We start from the raw sequence: 18875 nt of genomic DNA, 5'->3' as shown, positions 1-18875 counted from the left end.
TACCCTGGAGTCAAACATGAAAACAATTCACTCCCATTCAATTCACAGCCCATACTTACAAAAATAACAATAACTCACAAGTATCAAATTTTATTTATAACATACCTAAAAGACCTATTTACAATTGTGTCAACTGGTAGAAACGCACATTTAAAAACTAAGACATCTTTTTGGTGTTCGAGTCCCTCAGTGCTCCATACTGTAAACATAATTTATATAAAATTATTATTTCCATCTCCCAAATCATCTTTAATTTTTCCAAAAAAACGTATCTATAGTTTGTTACCTTAATTAGAAAACAGCAGGCAGCAAAATCTTCATAAATGGAAAAGGGCAAAATATACGATGTATAGTCAAAATCAGAAAAGAGAAAGACCAGCAAGCTCCTCCCTCCGAGTCCAACCAAAGAGCTCTGAAATGAGACGGACGTAGTACAGGTCAGATCTTCTTCCTTCGCGTGACCGGTTTGGGGAAAATGGCCTCCATCATTCGTTTGCGCCTGAGGTTCATCTTAAGGGTGGGCACGTCCTTCTCCTCGTTCCTCTTCAGAGTCCTGGAGACCGTCTCGGCAGGACTGGCCAACGGGGACAAGAGATTGATCTCCACAGGTGGGGCAGGTTCAGGCGCTGCTCTCGTCCTGTTAAAAGCAGTGACCGGTTACTGCATGGCTTTAAAGACCCAGAATTCAGTACAGCGTTCAGTAAATGATTGGCCTAAAAAGGCCAAATGTGGGGAACATTTTCATCTGAGGAATATGTTTACCGAGTTGCTCTCTTTCTCACTTTCACCTCTTCAACTTCTGTTGCGACGCCGGATGGAATATTGTCCTTTAACACAAATAAAGAGAAGCAGAAAGAACTGTACATGACTATCTGAAACCCAACAGGGACATTTCAAGATTTACACGAGTGTAGGCTTACATGAAAATATCTACGTGCCCAACAAAACCACACACACCAGTGCTGCGAGACCTTACCAGACTCTTCACCTCCTCAAGGTGGGCAGTGACAGAGGCATGTCTCGTTCGTGCAGCAGGTGGAGACGATGCATCCAAAACAACACTGTCCACCTTAACGGTAGATTCCCGGTTCCCTCCTGTATGAACCATCAGTCATTCGTTTAGACAGAGAGAAGCAAAACAATAACGTTAACACACGGTGAGCAGCACATCACCTCTGGTTCTCTGCAGAGCGGAGGAAGAGGTGAAGGAGTCCTCGACGGGGGACGAGTCAGGTTTGTGAAGCTTCCTGGCACGCGTTCGTCTAACGGATGTGGATGACGTCTTCCCGGCCCCACGCGTTTCAGCAGGTCCCCTCTCCTGCGTCTCCTCACCTACATCCCGATCGTCTCTCTCGGCGGAGGACACTGCAGATTTAGTGGTTCTCCTCCTGGCACGGACTATTCCGGTAACTACAGCAACTCCGCTTTCTTGATCGGCCCCTTCGTGTCTTAGCCTCTCCATCAAGGCGTTGGCCAACGGATTTGCAGACTCTGTGTGCAGAGGTGGCTCATCTTTCTCGGGTACCTCCTCATGGCTCCAGAGCTGGCTCCGGGTTAATCTTCTCGAAACATTCTGTAGCTGAGTGTCGTCAACCACCAAGGTGATGTTGGCTTTTTCCACCGTGCTAGCTCTGGTCTTCCTCCTGCTCCTTGTTGGGGTAACGACAGGTTGCTGGAGGACCACTGCGTCCTCCAAAGCGTCCTGCTGGAAACTCTCTAGTGCCAGGCTCAGCCCCCTGCGAGAATTACGAGTCACCCTGCTGGGACTAGGAGGGGCTACGGCTGACGGCGCCTTCTCTGCTTCCTCGGGGGCCTTAGAAAGTGGCTCTGTGGCACCAGAGGCCTTGGGCTTGATCCTCGCACTCTGCCTGGTGTGCGCCATGGTTTCATCGTTCATGAGAAATCCCTCCTCCTGGTGGTCTTCGTCGTCACTGGCGACGTGTGTCGTCCGGGTCCTGCGAGAGCTCTTCTTTGGAGTGGCTTTCTGTGGAGTCCTGCGTCCTGACGCTGAGGGCTTGGAGCCTTTGTTTGAGGGAATCTCCTCCTCGTTTTGCACCTCCAGGTCAACTTTTCGGGCACTTCTCCTGGGGGTAACAGGGACTTGAGAATCCTGCAGCTGCATTGTCCTCCGTGTGATACGTCTCGGTGTAGAAGGAACCTTGGAATCTGACTGTTCCTCATCTGAAAGGTCTTTCTCAGACTCTGCAGGAGCTAACGGAAACGTAACGGTTTTCCTGCCTCGTCGTGCTGGGCTCCGCTGTGCTTTTGTCCCGCCGGTGACAGCTTCTTCATTATTTACTGCAGCATGTGCCGACACATCTTTTGAGGGAGACTCACTACACTCTGTGGTTTTAAGCGATTCAAGTTCTGCATCCTTGGATGTTGAACTCTCAGCGGTACAAGTAGCAGACACTTGGTCTTCAACCACAAAAACCACATCCTTACCCACTTTAGGAAGATCGCCATCTTCGATCTTAACCTCCTCAGCAGGAATGGGGCTTCCACGTCGAGTGTCTTCTGACACTTTTCCTTCTTCATCCTCTTCCGGGTGAGCAGAGGCAAAGTCTTCGCCGCCATTCTCGCGCGTGTTGTCCGGGTACACGGCGGGAGCAGCCATTTCAACAGATGGTTCGAACACGGCTGTGCACAGGAGATCCACCTTCATCTGTTCAGGCTTCATCTCCTCAGGACGGGTGTCCTCAGCCAGTTCGTCTAAATGCTCGGGAGCACATGGTGCATCCATAGGAACAGCCTCAACCTTTGCTGACGGCAATTCCTCCATCAGCTGTTCGTCAGGAACTTGTCCCACATGCTCCAAGCAGGGCACGTCCATGCTGACAACTGGCAGGCTCTCTGTGTGGTGAGGTGTAGTGTCCAGGTGATCTAAATGATGATCAGGCTTCACGTCTGAAGCAACTGGCTCTTCATCGTCGTCTGCATCCAGCATGAGAGAGAAGGCAGGGCAGCCACCAGGGGGCGCTTCCTCTAGCCCACCCCCAAGATCCTGCAAAGACTCTCCAGCCAGAAGCTCTTGGTGGTCACCAGCGAGCTCAAGAGGAACCAGCAGAGTGGTGGAAGGCTTGAGCTCCGTGTAGCACACGGGCCCGTCTGCTTCACCCAGGTCTGCAGGCCCCAATCCCACCATCACTACCTCTCCCTCCTCTTCCATGACACCATCAATCATCTGCAGGGTCAATTAAAAAAAAAAACAAATGAACTAAAAACAGTAATAAAAGCACAACACAAATGACACCTGGCCGACCTACGTGTGGAGGACTGACCTCCAGCTGTGTGTGAGAGGCGTCCAGCGACAGCACGGCTGCGTGCTGTTCTTGGAGGTACTGCTCGTCGGGCGGGAGGTTCTGGAGATAGAGGACAGGAGCAGGAGCCAGCTGCTGGCTGCCAGTACCTTGAACCTCCTCTATAATCTCCACTTCACTACCGGAGTCTTCGTCCTCCTCCTCTTCCTCTGCACCAGATTCCTCGTCAGACTCCGCGCTGGAGAACTCTTCACTGTTCAGGCTGACAACAGCTACGCGGGAACACGGGAAAAAGATTTTAGTTTTCGTCATTCGCCTTCTAATAGAAAACGAGCAAAGCTGCCAAGATCTTGGAAGTACGCGCTAGAGAAACGGTGAAATGCTCACAGTGAGACTCAGAGGTCGTGGCTTCTGAGGTGGTGGTGGATTTGTGCGTGTCCGGAGCAGACGCAGCCACGCCCGCTGTCTCCGCCTCACAAACCGAGTTACTGGAGGAATGAGGAAAGGGATGAATAGGGATCTCCATAGCAACAGGCAAAACTATGACGATGATGATGATGATTTCTTTTACCTGTTAAAGGAGGCCCAGGTTTCTGATTGCCCTTTAATAGCAGAGCGCGTAAGTGGTGGGGACAGCTCGTTATCAAACAAATGGCGCTCCACAAAGTCATCCAGATCTGAAAGTAAATATTCACATTATTGAACAGCTGCATTCCCTTCTACACGCTCCCCAAGAAGTGTCCCTGAACTCCCCAAACACTGATCACATTTACGTAGGTCACAGCAACCACTTCTTAATAAACTTCATTCTGAACATGCGGTGTAATCATGCAGAATATATGGTGCATGTCACATTTGTCTCTCTCGACAGCTGGAAACTTTTGTCAACAGGCTGCTTACAATATTTCTTTCATAAAAATGTATAACAGCAAACACAGATTCTTTCCTGTTTATCTGCTGCTTCGTGATAATGTTATGCAACGATAACAGGCTGACAGGTGAACGTCTGTGCCATCATAATGATTAACCGTTAGTCACGACTCCATACAGAGTCTGAAGATCCCTGTGAACTTCCTATGGACTGGAATTTCCCTTGACCGAATTCATTGTGTAGTTCACAAGTGACTGGCATACACCTTATAACAAGAGTTATCTACAAATAAATCACACTTTCTCCAGGGTTTTTCAAAGATCCTGAACCTGTTATACTTCATAAAACCTGTATTTAATTAAAAAAAGCAAAACCTTCATTGATTCATTCTCATCAAGAAACAAAAATCTAGGACAAATGTCCAAAAAATTAGCAAGGACTTCCTTCCATGTCTCGCAGGTGCAAACAAGTCTCACCTGTTGTCTCCAGTTCATCTCCTCCAGACTCATGGTTAACCAACTCGGCAGCAAGAGGCTCAGTGATTGGTTCTTCAGGCATGATTGTGGGTTCACTGCTTGGTTCCTGTGATGTGGACTTCAACTCTTTGGCCATCTGCTCTGCGGAGCTCTGACTTACGATGGAGGCGTCGGTAACTGCTTGTGATGGTGCAGGACGAGACTCCTGCGGAGGTTCTGTGATTGGCTCCTGAGTGATGAAGGCCTCGCCGGCCGATTCCAGTACTGCTAGCTCCACTTCCATACCTGGTGTCTTGTGCTGTGCGTCGTCCTGAGTTGATACTGCAGCTTCATCAGAGTAATGATTCAGCACTATCGCCGCCACAGACGGAGAGTCCGGTCCCTTCGCCTGAAGTAACGGTGCGGATGCTTCAGGCCCGTGTCGTGCCAGCGTAGTGTTCTCATCCTGTTCCTCGCCATGTTTTACTTCACTTTCGTTTGGATCAACCTGGGAGCTGCGTTCTTGAGCCTTCTCCACCTCACTGTTCATCTCCTCGTCCGCACCAGGCTCGGGCTCTTCTGCGGGGCCAAGAGCCGAAGGGAGTTCCCCTGTAGCGCCATCGTCGGGCGAGGGTGTGAACGACTCTGCAGTAGCTGGCAGTCTAACGACCACCTCCTCGTCCACACCGTCTGCCGTGGACAGGTGGAGCTTCGGCGTCTGTCTCGCGAGGTCTCCGGGAGACAGAGCGTTGTGGAACTCCAGAGTGGTGTCTGAATTGATGGAGTTGGCGCTGGTCTCGTGGCCCAGACTGGGCCGGTGAAGCAGCGTAGGCAAGAGCAATCTGGGCTCCTCCTCGGCCACGATCTCTCCAGCAAAGGAGTCGTGAGCCCCCGTCTTCTCCAGTTCTCCTTTGTCTTTTACGGAAGGCGTGAACATCAGCCTGGGCTCCTCCGCGTCCTCCTCTTCTACAGACTGTTCGCTCCATGCCTTAACGCCGCCCTCTGGTGGCAGGGGAGGTCTCTTGAGATGCCCAATTTCACTACTTACAGAAAGCTGGAGAAGAACCACAAATGAAGTCAAACGTACAGTAGCTGCATTAAGACCCCTGGGCAGTTTTTCGAAGAATGCACTAAAGTATCGACCGTCGAGTGCAGACAGCTTTACCCCGTTGCTCCAGTGGACGGCGCTCTTGTGCAGGTCTGGGGAACCGGCCTCCTCGATGAAGGTGATGCGGCTCTCCTTGGGGCGTAGAGGAGGCGTGACTGATCGTCCAGGTGAGGCAGAGGGTGTGGCCACAGGTGTGGGGCGGAGGCTGCTCCTCAGGATGGACTGGGGGGTGAAGGAAGGGAACACCGGACCTGACGCAGCCAGAGCTCGAGCCCTCTGCGTGGGGGAAGAGAGGACGTATACGGGTTAGTCGATCTTCCAGGCCTGGGCACCACCAGTGGGTTAGAGACAACACACAGAACTAGAGCCTGACGACTGTGAAATCTCGGCCAGCCAATCAAAACAACGATGACAGGACCGCGAGACACGTGGTAGCACCTTCACTACTTGGGGGGTCTGCAGCAGACTGAGTTCAGGCGCCTTCGAGACGCTCCTGGGGGAGGCCCAGGCAGTGATGGGTCTGTGCGGGGTGCCCTGGGTGGGAACCTCCGGAGACGTGCGAGTAGACGGCTGCACCACCAGGTCAAGAAGCCTAAGATCAAGTTAAATAATTATTTTAGGAAAACAAACGATGGTTTTCAACAGGAGAGAATGAAGTGACGCAGGATTTACCTGGACACCCTCTTGGTTAACATGTTGATGGGGGTCCCCACAAAGGCCTCGGGGACATTAAGGGGAGGAAGATGTGGACGAGTCTCAGACACCTCACACTCTCTCGGGCTGAAAGACAAAACCAATTAAAGCTGTTGGTATTGTACATTTATACAAATCACGGAAAGGCAATGATCTGACAGACAATTCAAAGACAGTAAAATATTATAATTATATCACACACACACACTAAAACAGTGTAAAACACCTTCTCAGAGGGGACGCTTCAGCTGGGGAGTCCTTGCCAACGCGCACTTCCTCAACCTTCCAGAGGACGCTTTTGATGAAGGCCGCTCTGGTCAGAACAGTTTCGCTAGCAGACTGTTTCGCCACAGTTGATAACGGCTGAGGTCTTGTGACTATGACAGGACACAGAGAAACAGTTACAGAACTCCAGTAATTACACCAATTACAGCAATAACAAGAACCATTCGCATCTACAGCAAGACAGCCATGTTCATCAGACGTGTTCTTCTCATTCTGGAGAAGCACCCCCCCCACAAAAGTGGAAGAACTGTTTCTACAGGCATGGAGAGCACCTTCTCTGAGGATGGTGGTGGGGTGGTGGTACGGCTTCGCCCGCTCGATGGCGAGCTTCCTCTGTGCCCTGGGCAGAACTTTCCCATACTGGCTCAGGATGGAGTTCCTGGTGTTCGACCTCTCCTTCATCTTAGGGTCTCGATCGGCCTGAAGGACAAGACAGCGTATGGGTTCAGCCGTTTTCCTGAAGACTCCTGCCGCCGAGACTCTACGGGTGTCGTTACTATATAGTTTGGACTGACTGCCTGGTTCATTTTGAGGGTCTGGTTGATCTGGAGAGCAGGCACGTAGTTGGCCTGCTGGAGGTAGTGGACCATGAGAAGCTCCCGGTTCTGAAATCCTCCAGTGCCCTGCAAGAACCGCTCCAAGCACTCCTGCACGCGCGCACACACACACACACACACCTGCATCAGCTCTCCACGCTGTATCAGCTTGTTCTGAGGGAGTACCCACACACACACACACACACACACACACACACCTGCTCGGAGGCGGCGAGCGGCAGTCTGAGCAGCTCCTTCATCAGGTCCAGGTCCTGGCACGTCTCATAGAGGAAGCGCATCAGTTCCTCCACGTTCAGCCTATCAGCACGCTGCCTCAGCAGAGACAAACCCTCCAGCAGACACCTGCAGGGTCAACGGGGTTACCCTGGGGCTGTTCAGGGGCTCCTTCACAGCTGGGTGTGTGTGTGTGTGTGTACCTGTTGTGCAGCAGCACGGAGAGGCAGAGTCTGGCCTGGCTGGTGGACCTCACGGGGGGCTTCATCACGTGGAGGTAGCGTAGCGCCACGCTGTGCTTACCCTGACACATCAGTGCCTGAAGGACACGCCCATGTTGCCACGGCCACAGAGAGTGACTGGTGGTGGGGTGGAGCAAGAGCTCCAGAGAGCTCTGAGAGAGAGAGAGAGAGAGAGAGAGAGAGAGGGGGGGGGGGGGAAGAGAGAGGAGAGAGGGGGAAAGAGAGGGAGAGAAGAGAGAGAGGGAGGGAGAGAAGAGAGAGAGGGAGGGAGAGAAGAGAGAGAGGGAGGGAGAGAAGAGAGAGAGGGAGGGAGAGAAGAGAGAGAGGGAGGGAGAGAAGAGAGAGAGGGAGGGAGAGAAGAGAGAGGAGAGAGGGGGAAAGAGAGAGAGAGGAGAGAGGGGGAAAGAGAGAGAGAGGGGGAAAGAGAGAGAGAGGGGGAAAGAGAGAGAGAGGGGGGGAAAGAGAGAGAGAGGGGAAAGAGAGAGAGAGAGAAGAGAGAGAAAGAAAGGGGAGAGAAAGAAAGGGGAGAGAAGAGAGAGGGGGAAAGAGAGAGGAGAGAGGGGTTAGATGTCAGTTTCAGTCTTATTAAATGGCCGTGAGCAGCTCCCACTACTACTGCAGCAACCCTTCATAAGACACTGTGCATAAAGGCGAGCGGCGTACCTCGTGGTCATGGTGATCCAGTAACCACAGGCCCTGTACCAGTTTGACCAGGCCCACAGGAATGGCGAAGGCGGTGGGGAAAGACTCCACGGAGGCACCGCTCTTGTTGGGGAAGGAGTACATGACGTCCAGCAGCAAATAAATAACCTGACAGTTAAGAACTACAACTAGACGCAGGGACACTTTAAACGTTGGACGCAGCATTAAACATTACGCAAGGACAACGTAAAGGAGTCAGACAATAAACAGATACATGCAGGACAAATACAGGATACGATGGCGTGTTTGGCAGATTCATCGATGTTCTCCAGGAGGTACAAGTCCAGCAAGGCCTACAGACAAAACAAAAAAAACCACCATCAACGCTTTGGAGATTCTCCCAACCAATCAGGACGGGGTTGGGCGTGGAGGGCTCACGTGGAGCGATGGGGGCGGGTACTGCCCCGTCCCACCCTCGTCCCTCTTCCACAGGTCTGCAAGGCGGTCGCCGCATTGGGCCACCAGCCCGTCAATCATCAGGCAGTCCGCACACCATTTGTCCCTAAAAACAAGCAGGTGAACAGGCGTGAGACAACTGGCGTCGCTACGGTAACCGTTTACTTTAGCAACAGACCTAAAAGGGCTGTGTGCACAACGCTAGCAGTTACTTAGCAACGCATGACCGGGGCGCACCAAAACGCTTCTCGACCAATTAGACTGTCAGGTTGTGACATATATTACAATATATTATAATGTCATAACGCAGGAAGTCACAGTTGCTGATATGGTGCATTGCGTTGCCGTTACCCAGAAGGCCCCTGTTACCCAGAAGGCCCCTGTTACCCAGAAGGCCCCTGTTGGGAATAAAACGTGGCGAAGTTTTTGACGACTTACTTCGCTAGTCTCTTCAGCTCCTCTCGTTGCCCTATGTAGTAATTTTTAATCACAGAAAAACTGTAAAAGGGCCTCGATATTTGCAGGACGTCATCGTCATCTGGACAGAGCAGAAGAGAAAAGGTTTCAGTACAGTCGTGAAGTGGGAGCGCTTGGTGAACGGGGGGGTGATCGGGGCCGCGTCAGTACCGGAGGCTTCGGGGAGCAGGCCGGTGCGACAGAACCACAGCACCACGCGAGCGTACTGGGAGATCAGACCCGACACCAGGCTCTTGTTCATCAGACCCACCAAGCCTAGGAAGCGAGCAGACGGTCGTGAGTTCGCCGCGTGGTCGAACGCAGCTTCGGGGATGAGAGCGAGCGAGCATGTGCGGTACCTCTGTGCGTCAGCTCCCGAGCCTCCGCCAGCAGGCTGTGGAAGATGGTGCTGATGTTGCCGAGCAGGCGCTGGCTGCGCTGGAGAAGCTGTAGCGTCTGAGGGTCGGTGAAGTTGGAGGAGCTGTCGAAGAGCGGCGTGCCTGCAGACAGGAGAGCGAGGTGAGAACCCGCCCGGATCACCGTGAAGGTTGGGGATGACGGGGGACGGGGGACGACTCACAGATACGGTCCAGCTCCTCCTTGGTACGCACCACCTTGTGCCAGGCCCACTCCAGGATGTAGCGCAGGTTGGCGGTGGAGCTCGGCTGCTCTGTGGGGGGGGGGGACAGCAGGGGGCGCCACGGTCAGCAGCAGAGAAAGGGCCTGGACTCCCCACAGACCATCCCAGAACGTTGAAGACCAGACGGAGCACCAGCGCAAACTGGGACCGAAGTCCAGGGTAGACTCACCGTCCGCCGTCCACTGCTTGATGCAGCCGGTGATCACTCCCAGAGAGCTCGTCTCCACCGCCGTCGACAAGATGGCGTCCAGCTGCTCCTCCTGTGTAGGGACAAGGTCACGGCACTGCTCAGGAGGCTAGACAACCCTCTAGAGCGGGTTAGACATCGTGTGTGTGTGTGTGTGTGTGTGTGTGAGAGAGAGACCTGAGAAAGGCTAGAGGGCTGCACGTCCGCTAAGCGCGAGCACAGCAGTCCCGACACGAGACATCGCGAGTATCCGCCCGAGATCCCGTCACTCAGACTGGGCACGGCCTTCTTCAAGTAGCTCAGCGTCTGTGGGTCACGAGTCACTGTATGAGCGGCCAGACGGTGCAGTTCACAACGTACATCGCAAACACGCGAGCGAAACGAGCAGGACGGGACTAACCTCTTTCTGATACCCCGCACAGGTTAAGTGCACGATTCCAGAATTGAGCAGACAGCTGACATCTAGAAGGGAAGAGAAAATGAGGCGTCTCACAGAAAGCCGCCGTTTGGCTCGCTGCTGAAACGTGAGCTTCTGAAAATTGTGAAGACTTGCCGAAGTTGTACGTGGTGGGGCTGAAGAACTGCTCCGGGGGAGGGCAGGTGTAGGCCAGGCCTCTGCTCAGGCTGCGTTCATGCACCACCACGTCCAGCAGGGGGCAGGGTGCAGTCATCTCCACAACAGAGTCCAGAGACCACACCGCCAGGTACGGACAGTTCCGCAGAGACTCTCCCGCCCTGGGTACGGACAGAACAGCTCACCATTGTCCATCTGACCACGCAACTACAGTACAGAGGCCACAACTGTGCAGCAGACCACATTAGGGAAACACCGATACCGATACCAGTATCGGCCCGATACACAATACAGATGCTGGTTCGGCCCAGTACTCCATACACAGTGTTGTATAAAGTATTCGAGACCCATACTTGAGTAAAAGTACAAAACATTTACTTGAGTAGAAGTTGAAGTGTTCTTTAAAAACTTTACTTAAGTAGAAGTACAGAAGTATTCAGCATTTTTTGTACTTGAGTATTGCAAGTAGTTTAGTCTAAAATTTATTACTCAAGTACTGAAAGTAAAAAGTACAAGTATTGTGTTTTGAATTAATTAAAGAAAGCCATCAAAGTTTGATTATCAATTGTTTTTATATATCACTTACAAATCAAAGATGTCAAAGATCACAAATACAAGTGTTCTGTATGTACTTAAAAAACTGGGGTTAACACTTCGTACACAAAAAACAGATAACCTATGTCCCGCTACGTTGTAGGTTTGACGCAAAAGTACAAATTCGCCATAATTTAGCTGAGAAAACGAGGTGTATTTTGGACGTAAAATCCGTTCGTCGGATTCTAAGGGTAAGCTTACTGCCCTGCGTTTACCCCCAATAAATGCCCTTACCCTATAAAAACACTACACTATAAAATGGGCACATGATTAGTCCGCACGTCGCCTTTATTGCCAGCTAATTTTAAGTGAATTCTGCAGCACGCCATGAACATAATTAGGTTAGTTAGCTAAGATATCTAACCTAACTAGTGCTTACTGCGCTCTTCTGCTGTTACCAAACACGGTACCATCTCTTTTAATGAGATAAAAAGCGAATTATTTGGAATAATTTCGAATATATGTGTATTTGTATAAATATGTAAATGAAGCTGAAGGTGCTGGAAAATACTGAAAATGGACCTTCAAGTGCATGAATTCCACCTTGTAACTTCACACGCACAAAAATCGAGAGGTGCACGACCTCGCGACGCGACTGCGCGCGTGGTTAACGCGTATGGGCGGAGCCACCGCGATTGCGTCATTTTTGCCGCGCGGACCCTTGCCGCAGTAACAGCGTGTCAAGTGAACCTAGATTACGAAGCTCAAGTGTTGAGTGAAGGCAGCAGCAGAGTAAACGAGACGCGACCGGAGCATGCGCAGTTTTCTCATAAGACAGCCTGATCGCTTGACCCGGTGACAGCGCCAGCTAACATGTTTATAATTGTAACGAGTAACTATACAGCACGTAAAAAATGTATCGGAGTAAAAGTATTAAACTGATGGAAAATATGTAGTGAAGTAAAAGTGGAAGTAGGAGAAAAAAAATAATACTCCAGTAAAGTACAGATACAGCATTTTAGTACTTAAGTACAGTAGCGAAGTAGTTCTACTTCGTTACTATACAACTCTGTCCATACAGGTATCGGCCCGATTCTGTTCTTATACTCTACTATGACTCATACTCGTGTCCTCATACAAGGCTCCGGCACAAACATCCGATGCCACGAGCCTCATGAGCGCTGCCGTGCTAATGACCACACCAAACAAAACACGGGCGATATGGAGCTACGTCACAATCGATGGCGGGAAGCCAAGCACGCCGTGGCACATCTTCCTACGTCACGAGCAATGTGATGACACACTTGCAAACGAAACGCAAAGCGGCAGCTTCCAAAGCTGCAAACACTAGACAGGTGAGAAAAAAAACTGTCCACACAACCCCAGGTGTGTGGAAAATAACCAAACCTCTGCCCCGGTACGTAGTCACAGGCGACCACGGGACCTACAGCGTGATTAGTGACATACATCTCCCCCTGCTGCTACATCAGCTTTTTATATGACCAAATGGCACTGAAGATGTGGTGGTTATGTTTGCACTGCGTGGCCTGGTCTCATTGCTACAGCGACGGTCGGCGTTTGGGGAGTGAAGGCTACAAACACTGTACATTTTTGGTTGAGCTTTTTCATACTTTGGTACAGAAAGCAGAAGAACTATTGAAAAAAGGTTAATTGCTTAAATGGGTGCTAAATGTTGAGCTAAAATACATTCCAGTTGATTCACAGTTCCATGTTGGTTTTGTGCGGTTTTCTGTTCAGTGAGTGTACTACACTTCTACAGTACAGAGACCATCACTGTGAATCAGACCAGCTACTCGAGTCCAAAGCCCAATTCACAGGACCTGTTCAGCTAAAATGGGCCATAGCCAAACGCCCACAGCTCCCCAAACGTACTGGACAGACTGTACACTGCACATCTCAGCCCGAGTGTTGTGTGGATACCACAGGGGCCTCCCAAGGCAGGAGAGTTCAGAGAGGCCACCTCACTCAATACCAGTTTAGGCTGAACACCAGCAATCAGTTCAGCAATTCATGACATCCCTTCCTTAAAGGGAACACACAAGGCAGACACCTCTACGTGTCCCCCCCGACACAAGGCAGACACCTCTACGTGTCCCCCCCGACACAAGGCAGACACCTCTACGTGTCCCCCGACACAAGGCAGACACCTCTACGTGTCCCCCCCCCCCCCCCCCCCCCGACACAAGGCAGACACCTCTACGTGTCCCCCCCGGACACAAGGCAGACACCTCTACGCCCCGTCCCCCCCCGACACAAGGCAGACACCTCTACGTGCCCCCCCCCCCCCCCGACACAAGGCAGACACCTCTACGTGTCCCCCCCCCCGGACACAAGGCAGACACCTCTACGTGTCCCCCCCCCCCGGACACAAGGCAGACACCTCTACGCCCCGTCCCCCCCCCCCCCGGACACAAGGCAGACACCTCTACGCCCCGTCCCCCCCCGACACAAGGCAGACACCTCTACGCCCCGTCCCCCCCCGACACAAGGCAGACACCTCTACGCCCCGTCCCCCCCCCCCCCCCCGACACAAGGCAGACACCTCTACGCCCCGTCCCCCCCCCCGACACAAGGCAGACACCTCTACGTGTCCCCTTCCCGACACAAGGCAGACACCTCTACGTGTCCCCTTCCCGACACAAGGCAGACACCTCTACGTGTCCCCTTCCCGACACAAGGCAGACACCTCTACGTGTCCCCTTCCCGACACAAGGCAGACACCTCTACGTGTCCCCTTCCCGACACAAGGCAGACACCTCTACGTGTCCCCTTCCCGACACAAGGCAGACACCTCTACGTGTCCCCTTCCCGACACAAGGCAGACACCTCTACGCCCCCCCCCCCCCCCGACACAAGGCAGACACCTCTACGTGTCCCCTTCCCGACACAAGGCAGACACCTCTACGTGTCCCCTTCCCGACACAAGGCAGACACCTCTACGTGTCCCCTTCCCGACACAAGGCAGACACCTCTACGTGTCCCCTTCCCGACACAAGGCAGACACCTCTACGTGTCCCCTTCCCGACACAAGGCAGACACCTCTACGTGTCCCCTTCCCGACACAAGGCAGACACCTCTACGTCCCCCCCCCCCCCCCCCCCCCCCCGACACAAGGCAGACACTTCTACTTATTTCACAACAGGCGCTGTGCTTGCTCTGGTTTGGAGAAATCATCTCACCTCAGGGAGTCAGGCATTTGGGCATGGTACCATCGGTTAATGTCGAAGACGCCGATGAAGGTTGACGGATGGCCTTGCCCGTAGGACTTCACCTGCCAGCTGAATATGGCCACGCTCGTGTCGGGTGAGGCCACTGACGGCGGGCGGAGAAAACACAGAAGTGAGCAAGACACGAGGTTGAAGAGCACGAAGGTGTGTGTGTGTGTGTGGTGTGGGCGTGGAGAAGGAACCTTCGTTCACGCTGTCCTCCCTGTCCGGGTGCTGCCGGTACTTCTCGATGGTCCTGCAGCTCAGCAGGCGGGTGTTGGTGGCGTGGGCGCGGAGCGGAAAGGCGGAGGCGCTCAGATCCTGGCTGTAGCGTTCCTCGCAGTACTCCAGGCCCTGAAACACCATCACCAACATGCAGTATGGCAAACCGCCCACACCTTTACAGGAGGTCTCTCTACCACGGCCTCATACGGACCTCGTACAGAATCTTCCCCGAAGCCAAACACTTCCTCTCTCCGAACGCCAGCTGCAGCAGATGAAGGCTGACCACGTCTCCTTCACTGCGCAACACAAGATGTTTAAGCAAAGTGCTGCCAAAGAAATACACGGGGACCGCAGAGAATAACCAGGAGATGTGGGCGCCTGGCCGATACAGGGAGGGACTCACTGGTCCTGGGCAGACTGCACTGCCCACAGATAGCAGCAGTTCCTTGGGTCGTTCTCAGGCTCCTGGAAGGTGAAGGCATATACAGGCACTCTACCACCCTCTAGCTGCGAGTGATATCTAAAGAAATGAACAGATTATTAACAGAGATGTTGCCTTTGTGTAGGGTAAATTCATGAATGAGGGCAACAATGTCAACTTTATCCAGAACAGCAAAAGAAAGACCCGGGTTGTACGTTTGCCCTCTAAAGGTGCATCTTACTCTTTCTTGAGCGTCTTCATGTTCCAGAGCTGCAGGTAGCCGTCAGAAAAGCCCACGGCGAGATGGTTGGTGCGTGGGATGTAGTGGAGGCTGGTGGCTGGCGTGCCCGAGGGAGCGCAGAGCTGGAGACACAGGTGCCTGCCCTGCTGGGTCACGCCCTCTCGCAGGCGAGGGATCTCCGACGGAGACTTGTTCACCACCTCCAGATCTGGCAACGCAGCAGGGGAGGGAAATGAACACAAACGGTCCTAGACCGCGGCCTTGAGGCACTCCAGCGTGTCCACCGAGTGTTGGGCGGAGAACGAAAGGTCGGAGGCAGAGACATACGGTATCAGGGAGGCGTGACGGAGCTTACCCGAGGCCTCCAGCTCCGTCTGAGTGCAGGAAGTATCATCCAGACACAGATCCACCAGCAGGACGTGGCCGATGTCCGTGACTACGGCCGCCACTCCAAAGAACCAGCGTAAGCTCTGGTGCAGGTGCTGTGTGCCGGCGCTAGCTCCTCCGTAACTCACCAGGGGCTCGATGGCCGTGATCTGAGGACGGAGGTTAAGCAATTCAGCTCGGTGTTCTTCACCACACAACAGGCAATGAGACAGCAAAACAGAAGTGAATATGGAGCCCCGTCCAGGGTACGGACATAAACCCTTGGGGGAACAACAGGGGACTCACTCTGCCAGGAATGACGACGGCCTTGACCACGCGGGACACGCCCAGGTCGTACAGGCACAGCATGCTGCCCTCGTCCTCCTCCAGGCCCACCAGCAGTCCGCTGCGCTTCAGCCAGCCAAAGTCCCGCACCGCCAGGACGCCGGGGGGGTGCTCGGACGCCCCGCTGAAGCGGTACGCCGAGAAGCGCTCCGCCGTGGCTGCGTGAACCACCTCCAGCTGGGGCCCGCAGGACAGCCAGGCCAGGCCGCCACGCCCTGCTCGCCAACACGAGAGACGGTCTGTGATGAAACACGCCCACAGCCACACAAACTGCAAACTGAGGCCTCCCGGTCGCTGTGAGCCAGTCTAACGGATTTGAGCACACGGTAATCGCCGTGCAGTACAGAAGCAGGAGAGTGAGACACTCACCGGTGGTGAAGCGCCCATGCAGGACAGAGTCCAGTGTGACTTCATCCTCTCCCAGAGCCTCCACCGTCACCTCAGGGAAGCGGAGCAAACCGCTGGTGACCTGAGCTGCCAGATCACGCATGTTCACTGCAGGTAGGCACACACACACACACACACACACACACACACACACACACACGCTGCAGTTAAGAATCTCTGAGCTTCTTGGACCATCAGTAGAACTAGGGCCACTGAATCTAAATGATATAAATAAATAAATAAAAATAATATAATAAATAATAAATAAAAATAATAAATAAAAATAAACAAACAAATAAAAAAAAAAAAAGACATGCATGAATATACGGCTGTACGGTTCTGTCCCCTTCAGACACCCTGTACATATCAATAAAAGAACGGAGTGTATCCAGCCAGTCAGACTCAGATAAAAGTGCGTTGCTCATGCACCACAAGGTAGTTTCTCTTAAGTGCTACAGAATGGGATTGCCTGAATTGCCATTTTGCAGGAAGCCATGTTCTGCAATTAGGATTAATATGCAGTACTGCGGTTCTCCCTAAAGGAAAAGCATTTCAGTGCGCACTGATGCATTCGGGAGGCCACCAGGAAAGGATGCAAACCCCAACAGAGGTGTAGGAGCTGATGTAGGCTGTACAGGCTGGTGGGTGTTAATGTACCAGCTGCAGGAATACAGACCATGTTTTGTGTGTTATTTTACTCATTTCAAAACTTCTACCAACACCACATCACGTAGATAAATAAGTATTATTGTAAAAGCACTGCGTAAACAATGCCAATTGTCATATAAATATTCCGTACAAATGTAGATTATGAATTGTCAGGATGTCAGAACTACACCCAACTTGTGTCTACCATGACACATCCCTTCTGGGCTGGTTACAACTGTTCTATTAAGTATCATCACAGAACAATCTCAGTTAATCTCGTCTTAAATCATGTTACCCAACTAAGTTAACCACGGCATTCAAAGAGCGTCAAACTAAATTACAACTACTATAGCTAACTTTTAAACGAAATTACAGCTACTACACGTGAACATCAACAGATTCAACATAAGGGAATAACACCACCTCTAATGATCTACATTCCGCCAAAATACAGAGATGGACAATTATGTGAATGATTGCACACAGGGTTCCAGTTTAAGCTACAACTGCCATGTCACACACACACACACGTTCGGGGCCCTTAGATCGTGCCTGTGTGACTCTAAACCCTGGCACACCCCATGCGTGGCCCTGTGTGAGGCCTTTAAGCTACAACAAACGTCGTCTGATGTAATGTTTGCATGAGATGCGTGGACTAAATGAGAGATTAAATTAACTTCTAATTACTCCAGTCACATTTTCGACGTACGTCCCACCTAAAGAAGCTAAGCTGGCTAGCCCAGCTCGACCAAGCCGTGCTGCCACATGCTGGAACTAACGGTCCGGGTCGTGGGGACTACGGTGAGGAGTCTCTGAGCTCGTTGTGGACGGTTATTGTGGTCGTGTGTGTGTGTGGAGAAATTAAATCATTTCTGCAATAAAGCGAAGGCGCGAGCGTGGCGCGAGAGGGCAGCGCGGTGCGCGTGCGCGGCGCGCGAGCGCAGGGTTAGCCAGGCTAGCTAACGCCAAATACGTGACATTGAGACGTCGGCGGGTCCACGGCGGTGAGATTATTCAACACGAACAGGAAGGTAAATAAACGTTTGGGCGCCTAAAACCCCACACGCGTGCTTTAATCCGCGCTCCGCGCTGCCGTTAAGACCCTGTGACACAAGGCCGACGGCCGCTAGCCATGTAGCCCGCGAGCTAACGGCGTTTACCTGCGTGCTCAGTCCCGAGTGTGTCGACTACCAAACGGCCCCCGCGTTGTCATAATCCGCCCTCTTTCACACTCAACCGGTTTTCCGCTCGTGTTGAAGGGCGAGGCGACAGACGGCCGACGCGTACGCGGCGTGATGAAGCGAGCTAGCAGATCCCCGACCGCCGACTACGACGTGAGCGCAGGCGCCATTTGTCGAGTGCGCGTTCGTCTCCTTCACGAGATCCCGGCGCGTCGCGCGCCACAACACAAATATCGCGAGAACTGGGTGGGCTCAAGATTATGCCATAATACTGAACTAAACGACACGTCGAAACGCTCTTCATCCACCTCTGATTGTGTACCTCGGCTCACTTCTGATGAATATTGCGTTATAAAGTGTATTAACATGCCTAATTTATCTACAGAACAATAGTTTAAATCAAGTTTAATAAACTGGCGATGTGTTCAGTCATGTTTATTTGTGATTTTCTAAGAGCACTTCTGTGTAACTATATATATATATATATATATATATATATATATATATATATATATATATATATATATATATATATATATAGTAAATGCTATTCTGGATAAAGTGTTAATAAATGTACATGTGGCACCTCTGGACTGACTGCAGTACAATACTACAGTACAGTACCACAGTACAATACTACAGTACTACAGTACAGTACCAC

General features: G+C 52.1%; 1 protein-coding gene across 4 annotated transcripts; it reads right to left on the bottom strand.

Annotated features, from left to right (window-relative positions):
- Positions 1–74: 74 nt before the first annotated feature.
- On the bottom strand, positions 75–18415 carry ahctf1 (AT hook containing transcription factor 1). Of its 4 annotated transcripts, none has more exons than XM_076977570.1 (36): positions 18194–18415; positions 16368–16493; positions 15960–16237; positions 15643–15823; positions 15288–15495; positions 15029–15145; positions 14837–14921; positions 14604–14754; positions 14374–14506; positions 10619–10800; positions 10466–10527; positions 10243–10371; positions 10048–10162; positions 9819–9908; positions 9598–9738; positions 9410–9514; positions 9221–9320; positions 8765–8888; positions 8623–8679; positions 8348–8494; positions 7646–7836; positions 7427–7571; positions 7188–7319; positions 6945–7092; positions 6614–6764; positions 6367–6474; positions 6133–6286; positions 5752–5970; positions 4608–5640; positions 3832–3937; positions 3648–3748; positions 3282–3532; positions 1174–3184; positions 977–1095; positions 763–827; positions 75–637 (listed from the first exon to the last, which is right to left on the bottom strand). In XM_076977570.1, exons 2-36 carry the CDS (start codon positions 16486–16488, stop codon positions 439–441), a joined length of 7659 nt encoding a protein of 2552 aa, XP_076833685.1. In that variant the 5' UTR covers positions 16489–16493; positions 18194–18415; the 3' UTR covers positions 75–438. The 4 variants fall into 4 exon arrangements, with proteins under 4 accessions (XP_076833685.1, XP_076833686.1, XP_076833687.1 ...); XM_076977571.1 differs by having other exon boundaries at positions 10048–10138; XM_076977572.1 differs by having other exon boundaries at positions 15960–16213.
- Between the last annotated feature and the right edge of the window lie 460 nt (positions 18416–18875).

The sequence above is a fragment of the Brachyhypopomus gauderio genome, chromosome 17 (assembly GCF_052324685.1).
Source record: "Brachyhypopomus gauderio isolate BG-103 chromosome 17, BGAUD_0.2, whole genome shotgun sequence".
NCBI classification, from domain to species: Eukaryota; Metazoa; Chordata; class Actinopteri; order Gymnotiformes; family Hypopomidae; genus Brachyhypopomus; species Brachyhypopomus gauderio.
The sequence above is the reverse complement of the archived record's forward strand: the minus strand, read 5'-3'. Positions and strand labels throughout refer to the sequence as shown.